At 47.1% G+C, this 18,778-nt stretch overlaps 1 protein-coding gene across 1 annotated transcript in view; it reads right to left on the bottom strand.

Moving 5' to 3' along the window:
* The window catches only part of PHGDH (phosphoglycerate dehydrogenase), a 116,839-nt gene that overhangs the window by 66,917 nt on the left and 31,144 nt on the right, over positions 1-18,778 (bottom strand). Inside the window, 1 exon segment of the mRNA XM_056553274.1 lies at positions 18,548-18,699. Within this exon segment, the coding sequence (XP_056409249.1) occupies positions 18,548-18,699 (152 nt within the window).

The raw sequence follows: 18,778 nt of genomic DNA, 5'->3' as shown, positions 1-18,778 counted from the left end.
AGATCAGGGATCCTGGAGGTCGTCAGATCCTTCTACTCGCACCTCTTGGGAAGGAAGGATCTAGATCGAGATAAGGTATCAGCTTTCTTGGCTGAAACCATCCCTGAACCAGGAGTAGACTCCTCTCTTGACGTTTTGACAGAGATGATCCGGGAAGAGGAAGTCAGGATGGCGATTGATGGGCTTGCCCTCAAGAAGTCACCCGGTCCGGATGGCTTAACATCTGAGTTCTACAAAACCTTTAAGGACACTTTGGTTCCCCTCTTGACTGCGGTTTTTAATGAGTGTCTATCCTCGGGCACTCTGCCAAAGACAATGAGGAGGTCAGCGCTGATCATCTTGTCAAAGGGTAAAGACCCGTCCCACATTGAGAATTGGCGTCCCATAGCTCTTCTCAATGCGGACAGAAAGATTCTGGCAAAAGTGCTGTTTAACCGGCTGGTGGAGTTTGCACCCCGGCTCCTTTCGGGGGCTCAGCATTGCTCTGTTCCGGGCCGCAGTACATTTAGTGCTGTGCTCGGTGTCCGGGAGGCTGTGGAGCAGGGTAGGGCTGGCCACTGGAAGGGGTACTTGCTGTCCTTGGATCAGGCAAAAGCGTTTGATCGGGTTAACCATGAGTACCTCTGGTCTGTTCTTCTGAGATATGGCCTGCCGGGGGGGTTTGTTGATTGGCTTAAGACCTTGTATGCAGGGGCAGAGAGTTTCCCGCTTGTGAATGGTTGGATTGGTCGCTCCTTTGAGGTTGGGTCTGGTGTCCGTCAGGGTTGTCCTTTAAGCCCTTTGCTGTACGTGTTTGCAATCGATCCTTTCCTTAGGAGGATTGATTGTGGACCGTTGGCGGGGGTGAGAATGGACCTGGCGGTGCCGGATTCGGCTCTGAGGGCGGTAGCATATGCTGATGATGTCACTGTGTTTGTCTCCTCACAAGAGGAGGTCAGATGGGTGATGTCAGAGGTGGACCGCTACTCGGAGGCATCCGGGTCCAAGATCAACCAGGATAAGTGTGAGAGTCTCTGGCTGGGAGGGGGAGATCCTAGTTTTGATCTCCCGGACGCCCTTCCAGAGCCCCAGGAATCTGCAAAAGTTCTCGGCATTGAATTTGGCCAAGGGGATTACCCCAAACAAAACTGGGACAGCAGGCTTAAGATCGCCGCTCAGAAGGTGGATCAGTGGAAGGGTTGGTCTTTGACCCTCCGGGAAAGGGTTAACCTGATCAAAACATTCCTGCTCCCTTTGTTGATATATCTTGGCAGTGTATGTATGTTGCCAGAACCTCTCTGGACCCGGGTCTACAGTGTGTTCTTCCAGATGTTATGGGGGAACAGACTGAACCTAGTGAAGAGGGAGGTTACTTACCGTACAAGGAGACTAGGGGGGTTGTGTATGGTCAACCCTGTGGTGTTCCTAGTGAATACCTTTCTTAAGACCAATATAGCAAACCTCTGGTCAGAGAGGGCTCCTCCGTGGGTATCCTCCTGTAGGGGATGGTTTCGGCCTTTCTTCCAGGAATGGGAGACAGGAGGGCAAGTGAAGGATCTTCGCACACCACACGGGCATCTCCCGGCTTACGCTACCCCGGTTCTGAAGGTTATTCGTCGGTGGGGTCTGGGGATGGGGGAGATTAGGACTCTGTCGAGGAAATTCCTTGACAAGAGGGTCCTGTCTTCTCATTTCCAGAGGCCATTGGCGCTCAAGGACTGCCCAAGTCGGGATCTGGAGGTGGGTTTAGAGCTTTTGAATTCTATCAGGATCCCCTTGAAGTTTTGGGACTTGACTTGGCGCTGCTTCCATGGGAAACTGTGTGTGAGGGACAATCTGAAGTGCAGGAGCTCTGATGACCGGGGATGTCCCCGCGAAGAGTGTGGAGGCATGCTGGAAAGCATGGAGCATTTTCTGCTTCATTGTCCCTTTAACACAGAGGTTTACACCAGGGTGGGCGCTTCCATTGGTTGGCCTCGGCTGGCCAGTCTCTCCTATGCGGAATGGGCCTATGGGGCATTCAGAAACCTTGGAGGCTGGGACCAGTGCACTTTATTCCTAGTCAGCTCAGTGGTCAGGTACTACACGTGGAACGCACGGTGTTTAGTGTCGACGCAGCGTAAAATCCTCCCTGTGGATGTGGTGGTTAGGAACATTCTCAGTGACCTGGTGAAGGTGCGTTCTCTGGAGTACGAGAGGCTGGGTGCTGGCAGGGCCTCTCGTCTATGGAGGGGCTCTGCCTTTAAAGTGCCTTAGCCTGTTGTCTCCCCCTGGTGGTGGGCTGATGCTGGCACATTAGTCTTTTTGTTTTGAGCAGTTGGTTTATGGTAATATAGGGCTTGCAGGCGCTGAACTTGAGCTTTAGGGGTTTGTTGTTTGGCTTATATTGTTATATGTATTTGTTATTGTATTTATTGTTGTAGTCTATTTGTATACTTATGTATTGTATATATTGTTAGTCTGTGTATATTTTATGTAATGTATATATTGTATATATTGTGTGATGCCACCTGGGGTTTGGGTTTAGTTTAGGTTGGGTGGTGGGTTAAAAAGGGGGCAGGGGGTTTGTATGGGACTTTTATATATACAGAAAATCCTGGACTGGTTCATGGACGTCTGGTAACATGTTCTGGGGGCATGGGATGCGGGACCAGCTCAGGGCCCAAAAAAAAAAATAAAAAAAATGTGGTGTTATTTTGTTTGTGTTGGTTTTTATTATTTTGTATATATTATTATTGTTGTTGTTGTTATTCTTTTTGGTATATTACTGGTATTGGGTTTTTGGTATTGCAACTGGGCCAGGAAATTCACATTTAGTATTAGTGTATATTAGTGTATATAGTTTATTAGTATGGTATGGGTATTATGGGTATTATAGGAATATGTCTTTTGTAAATATTGTATATATTTGTTTGTGTGCAGGAATGAGTGTGGGGTGGACCGGTGTTGTATTTTATGCTATGGTGATGGTTTTATGATCGTTATATTGATTATGTTCTGTCGGATATGATATGTTTATGTTTTGTAATTTTTTTATTGTTATGTTTGAAATTTTAATAAAAGATCTACAGGATATAACTCAGGATCAGTACAGGATAAGTAATGTAATGTATGTACACAGTGACCTCACCAGCAGAATAGTGAGTACAGCTCTGGAGTGCTGACCAATTAGTTGCGGGTGTGGTCGTGCTTCAGCTGTGCTGTGTGTGTCTGCTGTGTCTCCTGAGCTCCAGGGAATTACCATCTGTTCCACCTTGGGCCTGCTTCCTCCTCCCCAGGGAGGGAGTGGGTTTCCAGGCATGAGTGAGGGAGGCGAGGCCCAGGCTTCTGCTCCTCGGACTAGGCCGCAGGGGAGCAGTAGAAGCCAGCAAGCGGCCGGAACATCGGAGAATTTGGGGGTGAGGCGTTCCACCAGGAGTCGCAGCAATGCTGCTCCAACTCCCCCCACAGAGGCGAGAAGCTCCAAGGTGGGATCCTCCTTGGGAAAGCTGGGTGCTGCCAGTGGAAAGCTGGGTTCGTCCGGAAGAAGGCAGAGTGCTCACGGAGGTGAAGCCGACCTCAGTGAGGAAGGCTGGGGAGTGCTGAGGACCCGGGAGTCTATTTCCACCTATACATCCCGGGTAAAAAGTCACCTCCGTGAGTATGAAGACGCCTGTAAGGCCATCAGGAGGCTCCGAGAGGAACTGCGCTGTGCCCGTGCCAGAGCCAAGGTATCTCCTAAACGGAAAAAAACTGAGATCCAGTCAGAGATATAAAGACTTATGGCTGACATGCAAGTTTTGGAGGAGAGGAGAGCAGCTTTACTGGAGAAGAGTGGTCCATTTAAAGAAAAATTGGAAAAAGAGGAGCGCTTCAGGGTGAAAGAAGAAGAAAAAATATAAAAGGTTGATGGGGCTGCAACCTGAGAGCCAGGTGGATGATGCGGAGGAGATGGAGGAAGAACTACAGCCAGATCCACCTGGTGGCCTGAGGCAACAGCAGCAGGCCCCGTACAGTGGGCCCCCTGCACAGCAACCAGCAGTATCACCTGCCGACTCAGGGGAGGACAGTGACAGCAGCTACCAGGGAGGGGCGCTAATGGCCCAGATCCGTATGCTGGAATCCCCAGTGTGTCCTCAGAACCTGGTGTTTGGAGATGAGCTCCCAAATGAGGCACCTGGGGGTAAGAAGAAAAAGACCAAGCCAAAGCAGCAAGAAGTGGTGAGTTACATCTACACCCCCCTCCCTGTATACCCTGAGTCGGCCGCAGGGTCAGCTCATTGTGCAAGCCCCGTTACCCAGCCCAGCCCGTGTTCTGTGGTGGACTCGGTGCAAAGGTGCGGGGAGAGTACAGATACTAAAAGGGCGCAGAGCTCCATGCCTGTTTGCAGTAGCAGGGATGGAGCAGAGAAGGCATCGGCCGCAAGGCCGTACAGTGAGGGCGGCCCAGCGGTGGGCAGAGAGGCAGACTCCGGTGCTGTAGTTCGCTCCCCTGTGGGAGAGGGGGGTGACTCGGTGCCGGAGGTAGTCGTGGTGGCTAAGGGAAAAATAGATTCTCCCAAAAGTAAAGAAAAACGTTTATTTTGCATTGGTGCCGCTGATCCCATTGATCAGCGGCGCCATGAGAAGACTGGAGATGATGCTGATGAGGCGGAGGGCACTAATAAGAACAGGGCTGGGGCCTCCTCTAGACCGGGCAAGCATGCTGCCCGGTCCCTTAAAGGGCCAGTGGAGGTTGTCCCAGCCCCAGTGCCCCGTGATGCTGAGGCAAAACGGGGAAAAACATCATCATCATCATCATCATCCTCGTTTCCCGGATTTGCTATTTCTGGTCCAGCCAGTGTGAATGAGAAGGTAAATGGGGGTGCGGGGTGTATGACTGGGGAGAGGATGGAGGTTAATGTTATTGGAGAAGGTGATTTTGCTGTTGCTGTAATTGGGGGTGGTGGTGATGGGACTACAGATGAGGCTATTGGAAACAATGTTGTTGGGGGAAGTGCTAATGTTGTCATTGGGGGTGGTGGGGATGTTGTCATTGGCAGTGGTGTAGGTGTAGGGTCTGGTCCGGTTGCCCCCCCAGTGGTGACAGACCATAGGAGTTATGCCAATGTCACTGCTGGGGGAAGTAGAATATTTTCCTCGTCTCCTGACTCTAGGGACGGTTTATTGCAGCGACGTCTCCTGGAAGCTCTGAAAAAGGGGGAAAGGTCGATTAATGTAGAGGGTAGAGCAGTTGATCTGTCTTTCTGGATAGAGAGACACGGTCTCTCTGCCTTCCGAGAGGAAAGAGGGGGCGATACTGTGTGGTCCCTCCCAACAGCCGGGGCAGGTAGTAACCGTAGGAATGTGGTCCGTCTTCGGTGGCAGGGCGAAGATATGTGTCCTTCAAGGACCAAAGTGGTTGAGCTCTTGCTAAAGATGGGCTTCAAGGCAGTCGATATCTTCGCCTTGATACATCCCTACGGTGCTCCTGAATTCGATATCAGTTTTGTTCGGCCAGAGGGGCTTGAGCTTTTCTGGTCGAATTATGAATTGGTAAAGAATGAGCCCGGCTGGCGAGACTTTGCCGTACAGGCATTGTCGCGTCAAAACTAAATAAAAAAAGTGACCGTTTTGACCCGTAACGAATCACTCTCTTGTGTTGACATCATCACCTGGTTAGGACGGTATGGCGAGGTAATGGGGGTCCCGCAGAAGAACAGGGACGAGTTTGGCATCTGGTCAGGAGCCTGGACGTTTTTGGTAAAACTTAAGCGTTCAGGAAATACAGTTACCCATATTCCATCCTCTGCCTTTCTCGGATCGTATCCAGATTTTCTACCGGGGTCAGCCGAAGCTCTGTCACAGATGTGGTGACCCCACACACTTCAGTGCAAACTGTACGGTGCAGAAATGTGCCTTGTGTGGGGGTGTAGGCCATCTTGCCGCATCTTGTGCAGAGATTAGGTGTCACCTGTGTGGTGACTTAGGTCACCCATTCAGTCGTTGTCCTCGTTCTTTCGCTAATGCAGTCTTGTCCCCAGCGGGTGAAGATCACGAGCCGGAATCTGCTGGGGAGGGGACTAGCAGGGGTGGAGGAACTGAGGGGTCAGTGAGGAACAGCAAGAAAAAGACACCAGCCCAACTAAGACGTCTTGATAAACGCCAAAGGGATAGGGTGATGGGGAAAGCCCGGGTCACCGGGACGACCTCTCATTCTGTCCCAGAGGCCAACCTTGCTGCTGAGACCCCGAGGGATGGCGAGTTGAATGAGGAGGTCAGGAGGATCCAGAATGAGGAAGGTGCCATCTCCTCAGATAGCGTGGAGGAGGATGATGGGGGATGGCAGAAGGAGACACGAAAGCGGGGTACAAGTAGAAAAAAGGGAGATTTAAGATCTTCTCCCACCCTGGTCCAGGTGCCAAAGGAAGGCAAAACTGACTCCCCTCTGGTTGGCCTTTCCAATCAATTCCGACCCCTCAGGGACATCTCCTCCTCTTCTTCGGAAGAGGAGGATGAGGGGGAGGTGGCAGAGGGGCTTCCAGGGGGCGCCGAGTCCTGTTCCCCTGGGGAGGTTATGTCCTCAGGGGAAGGGACTGGCCTAGAATCCGGAGATGAGGAAAGTAAAACGACGTCTGGTGAGATGGACACTTCTATTTCTCTAAAAAGGGTGAAGAGTTCTTCTGATGTGGAGGGTGAGAAGGGGAGTGGGAAAAAGAAAGCTGTTTAACTCAATCACCCTCGGTGGCGGCACCTCTCCGTTGACACTGGCGTCCATTAATGTCGCCAGCATTAAGTCAGATACAGCTCGTTTTGCTGCCTATGATTTTTTTGCCCATATTAATGCTGATATTTTATTTTTGCAGGAGACCAGGCTAACAGATATGTCATCTATCTACAAGGCTAAAAGAGAGTGGAGGAATGGGCCCTCCTACTGGTCTCTTGGGGCCGAGCCGTATAGCGGAGTGGCGGTCCTTTTTACCGCAGCGGTAGAATGCCGACGGGTTATCGAGTTAGAAATGGGGAGGTGCCTGATCTTAGATGTCCTCATGAGGGGACAAGAACTTCGCCTTATTAACATCTACGGCCCACAGTCTAAGTGGGACCGGAAGTGTCTCTTTATGAGGATCAAGCCCTATCTTTTTACAAGTAGGCAGGTGGTCTTTGGAGGGGACTTTAATGCTGTCACGAGGCCCCAAGACAGGGGAGGTTCCAGAGACAAGCTGACTTATGATAGCGTCGCCCTGAATAGCATAGCGAGTGAGGCTCGCCTGGTGGATGTCCACATCCGGCACACCCGAGGCCACGCGGTATCAGCTTTCTTGGCTGAAACCGTCCCTGAACCAGGAGTAGACCCCTCTCTTGACGTTTTGACAGAGATGATCCGGGAAGAGGAAGTCAGGATGGCTATTGATGGGCTTGCCCTCAAGAAGTCACCCGGTCCGGATGGCTTAACATCTGAGTTCTATAAGACCTTTAAGGACACTTTGGTTCCCCTCTTGACCGCGGTTTTTAATGAGTGTCTATCCTCGGGCACTCTGCCAAAGTCAATGAGGAGGTCAGCGCTGATCATCCTGTCAAAGGGTAAAGACCCGTCCCACATTGAGAATTGGCGTCCCATAGCACTTCTCAATGCGGACAGAAAGATTCTGGCAAAAGTGCTGTTTAACCGGTTGGTGGAGTTTGCACCCCGGCTCCTTTCGGGGGCTCAGCATTGCTCTGTTCCGGGCCGCAGTACATTTAGTGCTGTGCTCAGTGTCCGAGAGGCTGTGGAGCAGGGTAGGGCTGGCCACTGGAAGGGGTACTTGATGTCCTTGGATCAGGCAAAAGCGTTTGATCGGGTTAACCATGAGTACCTCTGGTCTGTCCTTCTGAGATATGGTCTGCCAGGGGGGTTTGTTGATTGGCTTAAGACCTTGTATGTAGGGGCAGAGAGTTTCCCGCTTGTGAATGGTTGGATTGGCCGCTCTTTTGAGGTTGGGTCTGGTGTCCGTCAGGGTTGTCCTTTGAGCCCTTTGCTGTACGTGTTTGCAATCGATCCTTTCCTTAGAAGAATTGATTGTGGACCGTTGGCGGGGGTGAGAATGGACCTGGTGGTGCCGGATTCGGCTCTGAGGGCGGTAGCGTACGCTGATGATGTCACCGTGTTTGTCTCCTCACAAGAGGAGGGCAGATGGGTGATGTCAGAGGTGGACCGCTACTCGGAGGCATCCGGGTCCAAGATCAATCAGGATAAGTGTGAGAGTCTCTGGCTGGGAGGGGGAGATCCTGATTTTGATCTCCCGGACGCCCTTCCAGAGCCCCAGGAATCCGCAAAAGTCCTCAGCATCTAATTTGGTCAAGGGGATTACCGCAAACAAAACTGGGAAAGCAGGCTTAAGATCGCCGCTCAGAAGGTGGATCAGTGGAAGGGTTGGTCTTTGACCCTCCGGGAAAGGGTTAACCTGATGAAAACTTTCCTGCTCCCTTTGCTGATATACTTGGGCAGTGTATGCATGTTGCCAGAACCTCTTTGGACCCGCGTCTACAGTGTGTTCTTCCAAATGTTATGGGGGAATAGACTGAACCTAGTGAAGAGGGAGGTTACTTACCGTACGAGGAGACTAGGGGGGTTGTGTATGGTCAACCCTGTGGTGTTCCTAGTGAATACCTTTCTTAAGACCAATATAGCAAACCTCTGGTCAGAGAGGGCTCCACCGTGGGTATCCTCCTGTAGGGGATGGTTTTGGCCTTTCTTCCAGGAATGGGAGACAGGAGGGCAAGTGAAGGATCTTCGCACACCACACGGGCATCTCCCGGCTTACGCTACCCCGGTTCTGAAGGTTATTCGTCGGTGGGGTCTGGGGATGTGGGAGATTAGGACTCTGTCGAGGAAATTCCTTGACAAGAGGAAACTTATCATTTCCAGAGGCCATTGGCGCTCAAGGACTGCCCAAGTCGGTATCTGGAGGTGGGTTTAGAGTTTTTGAATTCTATCAGGATCCCCTTGAAGTTTTGGGACTTGACTTGGCGCTGCTTCCATGGGAAACTGTGTGTGAGGGACAATCTGAAGTGCAGGAGCTCTGATGACCGGGGATGTCCCCGCGAAGAGTGTGGAGGCATGCTGGAAAGCATTTTCTGCTTCATTGTCCCTTTAACACAGAGGTTTACACCAGGGTGGGCGCTTCCATTGGTTGGCCTCGGCTGGCCAGTCTCTCCTATGCGGAATGGGCCTATGGGGCATTCAGAAACCTTGGAGGCTGGGACCGGTGCACTTTATTCCTAGTCAGCTCAGTGGTCAGGTATTACACGTGGAACGCACGGTGTTTAGTGTCGAAGCAGCGTAAAATCCTCCCTGTGGATGTGGTGGTTAGGAACATTCTCGGTGACCTGGTGAAGGTGCGTTCTCTGGAGTACGAGAGGCTGGGTGCTGGCAGGGCCTCTCGTCTGTGGAGGGGCTCTGCCTTTAAAGTGCCTTAGCCTGTTGTCTCCCCCTGGTGGTGGGCTGATGCTGGCACATTAGTCTTTTTGTTTTGTGCTGTAGATATATGGTGATATAGGGCTTGCAGGCACTGAACTTGAGCTTTAGGGGTTTGTGTGATTGAAAAGCCTTATTGATGTTTGGTTTGTATAGTTTGTATTATTTTGTATATATTTGTTTTGTTTGTACATTTATGTATATGTATATGTATATATATATATATATATATATATATATATATATATATATTGTATTTTTTTCTAGGGGTTGTGTTGGGGTTTAGTGTTAGGTTGGGTGGTGGGTAGATGGGGGAGGGGGGTTTCTGTGTGGGACTTTTTATTTCAAAAAAGAAAAAAAATCCTGGACTGGTTCATGGACGTCTGTTATCATGTACTGGGGGCATGGGATGCGGGACCAGCTCAGGGCCAAAATAAAAAATAAAAAATAAAATAAAATAAAATAAAAAAAATCAAAAAATTGTATATTCTGTTTTTCTGTTTGCGGTGTTTGTTGGTGGTTTGACACATATTTATTTTTTTGGGTGGGGAAATGCAACCGGACCTTTAGTTATTATTGTTATTATTATTACTGTAAGTATTATTATTATTGTAGAGTGTTTAGTAGTTGTTGTTATTATAGCGGTGTGTTTGGTGAGAATGAGGCTGGACCAGAAGATACTTGGTTGGACATTTTTGGACTAATATGGACTCATTATTGTATATATTATACAGGTGTATGTTGTTTGTATTATTGTTATGGTGATGTTTGTAATGTTTTATATTTTTTAATAAAAGATCTACAGGATATAACTCAGGATCAGTACAGGATAAGTAATGTAATGTATGTACACAGTGACCTCACCAGCAGAATAGTGAGTACAGCTCTGGAGTATAATACAGGATATAACTCAGGATCAGTACAGGATAAGTAATGTAATGTATATACACAGTGACCTCACCAGCAGAATAGTGAGTACAGCTCTGGGGTATAATACAGGATATAACTCAGGATCAGTACAGGATAAGTAATGTAATGTATGTACACAGTGACCTCACCAGCAGAATAGTGAGTACAGCTCTGGAGTATAATACAGGATATAACTCAGGATCAGTACAGGATAAGTAATGTAATGTATATACACAGTGACCTCACCAGCAGAATAGTGAGTACAGCTCTGGGGTATAATACAGGATATAACTCAGGATCAGTACAGGATAAGTAATGTAATGTATGTACACAGTGACCTCACCAGCAGAATAGTGAGTACAGCTCTGGAGTATAATACAGGATATAACTCAGGATCAGTACAGGATAAGTAATGTAATGTATGTACACAGTGACCTCACCAGCAGAATAGTGAGTACAGCTCTGGGGTATAATACAGGATATAACTCAGGATCAGTACAGGATAAGTAATGTAATGTATGTACACAGTGACCTCACCAGCAGAATAGTGAGTACAGCTCTGGAGTATAATACAGGATATAACTCAGGATCAGTACAGGATAAGTAATGTAATGTATGTACACAGTGACCTCACCAGCAGAATAGTGAGTACAGCTCTGGAGTATAATACAGGATATAACTCAGGATCAGTACAGGATAAGTAATGTAATGTATGTACACAGTGACCTCACCAGCAGAATAGTGAGTACAGCTCTGGAGTACAATACAGGATATAACTCAGGATCAGTACAGGATAAATAATGTAATGTATGTACACAGTGACCTCACCAGCAGAATAGTGAGTACAGCTCTGGAGTATAATACAGGATATAACTCAGGATCAGTACAGGATAAGTAATGTAATGTATATACACAGTGACCTCACCAGCAGAATAGTGAGTACAGTTCTGGAGTATAATACAGGATATAACTCAGGATCAGTACAGGATAAGTAATGTAATGTATGTACACAGTGACCTCACCAGCAGAATAGTGAGTACAGCTCTGGAGTATAATACAGGATATAACTCAGGATCAGTACAGGATAAATAATGTAATGTATGTACACAGTGACCTCACCAGCAGAATAGTGAGTACAGATCTGGAGTATAATACAGGATATAACTCAGGATCAGTACAGGATAAGTAATGTAATGTATGTACACAGTGATCTCACCAGCAGAATAGTGAGTACAGCTCTGGGGTATAATACAGGATATAACACTCAGGATCAGTACAGGATAAGTAATGTAATGTATGTACACAGTGATCTCACCAGCAGAATAGTGAGTACAGTTCTGGAGTATAATACAGGATATAACTCATTAATGTCGCCAGCATTAAGTCAGATATGGCTCGATTTGCGGCCTATGATTTTTTTGCCCATATTAATGCTGAGAACTTCGCCTTATTAACATCTACAGTCTAAGTGGGACCGGAAGTGTCTCTTTATGAGGATCAAGCCCAATTTATTTTACAAGTCGGCAGGTGGTCTTTTGGAGGGGACTTTAATGCTGTCACGAGGCCCCAAGACAAGGGAGGTTCCAGAGACAAGCTGACTTATGATAGCGTCGCCCTTAAAGGGGTACTACCGTGGAATTTTTTTTTTTTTTTTTTTTATTCTACTGGTGCCAGAAATCACTTTGTAAATCACTTCTATTAAAAAATCTCAATCCTTCCAGGACTTTTTGGGGGCTGTATACTAAAAAGAAATCCAAAAAAGAAATGAATTTCCTCTGATGTCATGACCACAGTGCTCTCTGCTGACCTCTGCTGTTCATTTTAGGAACTGTCCAGGGCAGCATATGTTTGCTATGGGGATTTTTTTCCTGCTCTGGACAGTTCCTAAAATGGACAGCAGAGGTCAGCAGAGAGCACTGTGCTCATGACATCAGAGGAAATTCATTTCTTTTTTTGGATTTCTCTTTCGTATACAGCCCCTAAAAAATACTGGAAGGATTAAGATTTTTTAATAGAAGTGATTTACAAATCTGTTTAACTTTCTGGCACCAGTTGATTTAAAAAAAAAAAGTTTTGCATGGGAGTACCCCTTTAACCCCTTAACCCCTTAAGGACCGGGGGGTTTTCCGTTTTTGCATTTTCGTTTTTTGCTCCTTGCCTTAAAAAAATCATAACACTTTCAATTTTGCACCTAAAAATCCATATGATGCTTATTTTTTGCGCCACCAATTCTACTTTGTAATGACGTCAGTCATTTTACCCAAAAATCTACGGTGAAACGGAAAAAAAAAATCATTGTGCGACAAAATTGAAAAAAAAAAACGCCGTTTTGTAACTTTTGGGGGCTTCCGTTTCTACATAGTACATTTTTCGGTAAAAATGACACCTTATCTTTATTCTGTAGGTCCATACGGTTAAAATGATCCCCTACTTATATAGGTTTGATTTTGTCGGACTTCTGGAAAAAATCATAACTACATGCAGGACAATGTATACGTTTAAAATTGTCATTTCTGACCCCTATAACTTTTTTATTTTGGGGCGTGTATGGGGCGGTATGAGGGCTCATTTTTTGCGCCGTGATCTGAAGTTTTTAACGGTACCATTTTTGCATTGATAGGACTTATTGATTCATTTATAAATGATATAAAACGTGACCAAAAATGCACTATTTTGGACTTTGGAATTATTTTGCGCGCACGCCATTGACCAAGCGGTTTAATTAATGATATATTTTTATAATTCGGACAGTTCCGCACGTGGCGATACCACATAAGTTTATTTTTATTTACACTGTTTTTTTTTTTATTGGAAAAGGGGGGTGATTCAAACTTTTAATAGGGGAGGAGTTAAATGATATTTATTCACTTTTTTTTTTTTCACTTTTTTTTTGCAGTGTTATAGCTCCCATAGGAGACTATAACACTGCACACACTGATCTCTTATACTGATCATTATTATCCCATAGGAGACTATAACACTGCACACACTGATCTCTTATACTGATCATTATTATCCCATAGGAGACTATAACACTGCACACACTGATCTCTTATACTGATCATTATTATCCCATAGGAGACTATAACACTGCACACACTGATCTCTTATACTGATCATTGTTATCCCATAGGAGACTATAACACTGCACACACTGATCTCTTATACTGATCATTGTTATCCCATAGGAGACTATAACACTGCACACACTGATCTCTTATACTGATCATTATTATCCCATAGGAGACTATAACACTGCACACACTGATCTCTTATACTGATCATTATTATCCCATAGGAGACTATAACACTGCACACACTGATCTCTTATACTGATCATTGTTATCCCATAGGAGACTATAACACTGCACACACTGATCTCTTATACTGATCATTATTATCCCATAGGAGACTATAACACTGCACACACTGATCTCTTATACTGATCATTATTACCCCATAGGAGGCTATAACACTGCACACACTGATCTCTTATACTGATCATTGTTATCCCATAGGGACCTATAACACTGCACACACTGATCTCTTATACTGATCATTGTTATCCCATAGGGACCTATAACACTGCACACACTGATCTTATACTGATCATTGTTATCCCATAGGGACCTATAACACTGCACACACTGATCTCTTATACTGATCATTGTTATCCCATAGGGACCTATAACACTGCACACACTGATCTCTTATACTGATCATTGTTATCCCATAGGGACCTATAACACTGCACACACTGATCTCTTATACTGATCATTGTTATCCCATAGGGACCTATAACACTGCACACACTGATCTTATACTGATCATTGTTATCCCATAGGGACCTATAACACTGCACACACTGATCTCTTATACTGATCATTGTTATCCCATAGGGACCTATAACACTGCACACACTGATCTCTTATACTGATCATTGTTATCCCATAGGGACCTATAACACTGCACACACTGATCTCTTATACTGATCATTGTTATCCCATAGGGACCTATAACACTGCACACACTGATCTCTTATACTGATCATTGTTATCCCATAGGGACCTATAACACTGCACACACTGATCATTGTTATCCCATAGGGACCTATAACACTGCACACACTGATCTTCTATGCTGATCACTGGTTTCTCATAAGAAACCAGTGATCAACGATTCTGCCGCATGACTGCTCAGGCCTGGATCTCAGGCACTGAGCAGTCATTCGGCGATCGGACAGCGAGGAGGCAGGTAGGGGCCCTCCCGCTGTCCTGTCAGCTGTTCGGGATGCCGCGATTAGCCGCGGCTATCCCGTACAGCCCGACTGAGCTAGCCGGCCACTTTCGGTTTCACTTTTAGCCGCGATCGGCGCTGCGCGCTATTAGAGGCGGGTCCCGGCTTCACTATGACGCCGGGCCCGCCGTGATATGACGCGGGGTTACTGTGTAACCCCGCGTTATATCAGGAGAGCAGGACCAAGGGCGTACCTGTACGCCCTTGGTCCTTAAGGGGTTAAGGACTCAGCCCATTTGGACCTTAAGGACTCAAACAATTTTATTTTTACGTTTTCGTTTTTTCCTCCTCCCTTCAAAAAATCATAACTCTTTTATATTTTCCTCCACAGACTAGTATGAGGGCTTGTTTTTTGCGGGACCAGTTGTCCGTTGTAATCTCATCACTCACTTTACCATAAAATGTATGGCGCAACAAAAAATATATACTATTTGTGTGGGGAAATTAAAAAGAAAACCGCAATTTTGCAAATTTTGGAAGGTTTTGTTTTCACGCCGTACAATTTATGGTAAAAATTATGTGTTTTTTATTCTCTGGGTCAATACGATTAAAATGATCCCCATCATAATACACTTTCTATTACTGTTGCGCTTAAAAAAAAAAAAACGCAAACTTTTAAACCAAATTAGTACATTTAAAATCCCCCTATTTTGAAGACCTATAACTTTTTCATTTTTCCGTATAAGCGGTGGTATGAGGGCTCATTTTTTGCGCCGTGATCTGTACTTTTTACTAATACCATATTTGCTTATACAAAGCTTTTATTACATTTTTTATTAATTTTTTTTGGCATAAAAGGTTATAAAAAAGCAGCTATTTTGGACTTTTTTTTTTTTTTACGTTCACGCCGTTCACCGTACGGGATCATTTACATTTTATTTTAATAGTTTGGATATTTACGTATGAGGCGATACCAAATATGTATATAAAATAATTTTTTTTTACACTTTTTGGGGGTAAAGTAGAGAAAATGGGACAATTTATGTTTTTATTGGGGGAGGGGGTTTTCACATTTATTTTTTTACTTTTATTTTTACACTTTAATAGTCCCCATAGGGGACTATTTAAAGCAATCACTCGATTGCTAATCCTGTTCAGTGCTATGTATAGGACACAGCACTGATCAGCATTATCGGTCATCTTCTGCTCTGGTCTGCGGGAAGGCAGATCAGAGCAGAAGACTCCCGGAAGGCAGCGGAGCCAGGTGAGGGGACCTCCGTCTGCCGTGCAGGATGATCGGATCGCCACGGCAGCGCTGCTGGCGATCCAATCATCCTGTTAAGTGACCGCGATCCTGCAGATGCCGTGATCGGTATTGATCACGGCATCTGAGGGGTTAATGACGGACATCCGCGGGATCGCGGGTGTCCGCCATTACTGGCGGGTCCCTGGCTACGATGCACAGCCGGTACCTGCCGCGCATGACGCCGGCATCGCTCCGATGCCCGCGGTTATGTTCAGGACGTAAATGTACGTCCTGCGTCGTTAAGGGGTTAATAGCATAGCGAGTGAGGCTTGCCTGGTGGATGTCCACATCCGGCACACCCCAGGCCACGCAGGATTCACCTATCATAGGGGTAGTTGTAGGTCTAGGATAGACAGGTTTTATTTAAAGGAGGAGGCCGTCTCTTCAGCAGTGTCTGTTGTTGAGGTGGAGTTCTCCGATCACTGTTTAATTTTGTTTTCTCTGAATGTCACAGAGACCCCCCGGATGGGCAGAGGCTATTGGAAGCTGAATTCGTCTCTCTTGGAAGAAGCGGAGATAAGACAGTCCTTTGAGGATTTTCTTCAGAGCCAGGTACCATTGCTGGGCCTTTGTAGCAGTAAGTCAGAGTGGTGGGAGATCTTCAAAAAAAGGGTTGCGAGATTCTTCCGCCAGCTCTCGGGCCTCAGAAGCCTAAACAGGTACCGCTTGTACCAGGGCCTGAGGAAGAAACTTGAGCACCTTGTCTCGACTGGAGGTAGTCGTGACGATATCTCCAGAGTGAAGTCCTTGTTGATGAAGTGCCAGTATGACAGACACGCATCTTTGGTTTTTGAGAGGGATTACGGGAAGTACCGCTCACCCGACCCTTACAGAAACTGCAAGATGTCAGTGAATAGTAAAATAGTCTCAGGACTGATTGATAGTACGGGATCCTTGAAAAGGTCCAGATCAGGGATCCTGGAGGTCGTCAGATCCTTCTACTCGCACCTCTTGGGAAGGAAGGATCTAGCTCGAGATAAGGTATCAGCTTTCTTGGCTGAAACCGTCCCTGAACCAGGAGTAGACCCCTCTCTTGACGTTTTGACAGAGATGATCCGGGAAGAGGAAGTCAGGATGGCTATTGATGGGCTTGCCCTCAAGAAGTCACCCGGTCCAGATGGCTTAACATCTGAGTTCTATAAGACCTTTAAGGACACTTTGGTTCCCCTCTTGACCGCGGTTTTTAATGAGTGTCTATCCTCGGGCACTCTGCCAAAGTCAATGAAGTCAGCGCTGATCATCCTGTCAAAGGGTAAAGATCCGTCCCACATTGAGAATTGGCGTCCCATAGCACTTCTCAATGCGGACAGAAAGATTCTGGCAAAAGTGCTGTTAAACCGGCTGGTGGAGTTTGCACCCCGGCTCCTTTCGGGGGCTCAGCATTGCTCTGTTCCTGGCCGCAGTACATTTAGTGCTGTGCTCAGTGTCCGAGAGGCTGTGGAGCAGGGTAGGGCTGGCCACTGGAAGGGGTACTTGCTGTCCTTGGATCAGGCAAAAGCGTTTGATCGGGTTAACCATGAGTACCTCTGGTCTGTTCTTCTGAGATATGGCCTGCCGGGGGGGTTTGTTGATTGGCTTAAGACCTTGTATGTAGGGGCAGAGAGTTTCCCGCTTGTGAATGGTTGGATTGGCCGCTCTTTGGAGGTTGGGTCTGGTGTCCGTCAGGGTTGTCCTTTAAAGTGTAGCTCCTACCAAGTAATATTTCATCTAATATGTCCCTACCTATTAGTAATCTAGCCCTAACCCCCTACCTGGCTTTAAAAAACGTTTAAATCGCTTTAATAGAGCAGATTTAGTGCTTCTAAATCTGCTCTATAAAGCAGGGCAGGAAGCAGCGCTTCCCAGCAGGTACGACGTCACTGATGCCTTGCTGGGCGCTTGCTTCCGCCCTCAGATAGTCTATGCAGCGCTCCTGTCGGGAGCGCGCATAGATGATCTACCAATAGCACTGCAGATCAGACTTACCCATCCGGAGGGTCAGCGGAGCAATGAGTGCTTGCGCTGCCTCTGGACACCGTGTTCTGCTCCTCACAAGAGGAAGGCCAATGGGTGATGTCAGAGGTGGACCGCTACTCGGAGGGGGGATCGTGTGTGGGGGTCATGTGTTTGGGGGGTCATGTGTTTGGGGTGATTGTGTGGGGGGGGTCATGTGTTTGGGGGGGATAGTATGGGGGGTCTTGTGTTTGGGGGATTTGTGTGTGGGGATTGTGTGGGGGGTCATGTGTTTGGGGGGATTGTGTGTGGGGGGTCATGTGTTTGGGGGGTCATGTATTTGGGGTGATTTTGTGGGGGGGTCATGTATTCAGGGTCATGTGTTTGGGGGGATTGTGTGTGGGGGTCATGTGTTTGGAGGGATTGTGTGTGGGGGGTCATGTGTTTGGGGGGATTGTGTGGGGGGTTATGTGTTTGGGGTGATTGTGTGTGGGGATTGTGTGTGGGGGGTCATGTGTTTGGGGTAATTGTGGGGGGGGTCATGTGTTTGAGGGTCATGTGTTTGGGGTGATTGTGTGTGGGGGGGGGTCATGTGTTTGGGGGGATTGTGTGTGGGGATTGTGTGTGTGGGGGGTCATGTGTTTGGGGGGGGGATTTGTGGGGGGGTCATGTGTTTGGGGGGATTGTGTGTGGGGGATTGTGTGTGGGGGGATTGTTTGTGTGGCGTTCTTATTGAGGTGAGGTTGAGTCTGCACTCATGAGGCTCTTACTTCATTACGATGATCCCATTCTTGGTGGCCGCGTCCACATCCACGTTGTCCACTCCGGTTCCCGCTCGTCCGACCACCTTCAGTCTTGACCCTGCAGTCAGGACGTCTGCTGTAACTTTAGTGGCTGAGCGGACAATAAGACCATCATAGTCCTGTGGGGTAAGAGAGTTTACAACCAATAAGACAGCAGGGACAACAGGGTCCTCGACCTTCATACATGATAACAAATAT

This window comes from Hyla sarda, unplaced genomic scaffold (genome assembly GCF_029499605.1).
Source record: "Hyla sarda isolate aHylSar1 unplaced genomic scaffold, aHylSar1.hap1 scaffold_267, whole genome shotgun sequence".
Lineage (NCBI taxonomy): Eukaryota > Metazoa > Chordata > Amphibia > Anura > Hylidae > Hyla > Hyla sarda.
The sequence above is the reverse complement of the archived record's forward strand: the minus strand, read 5'-3'. Positions and strand labels throughout refer to the sequence as shown.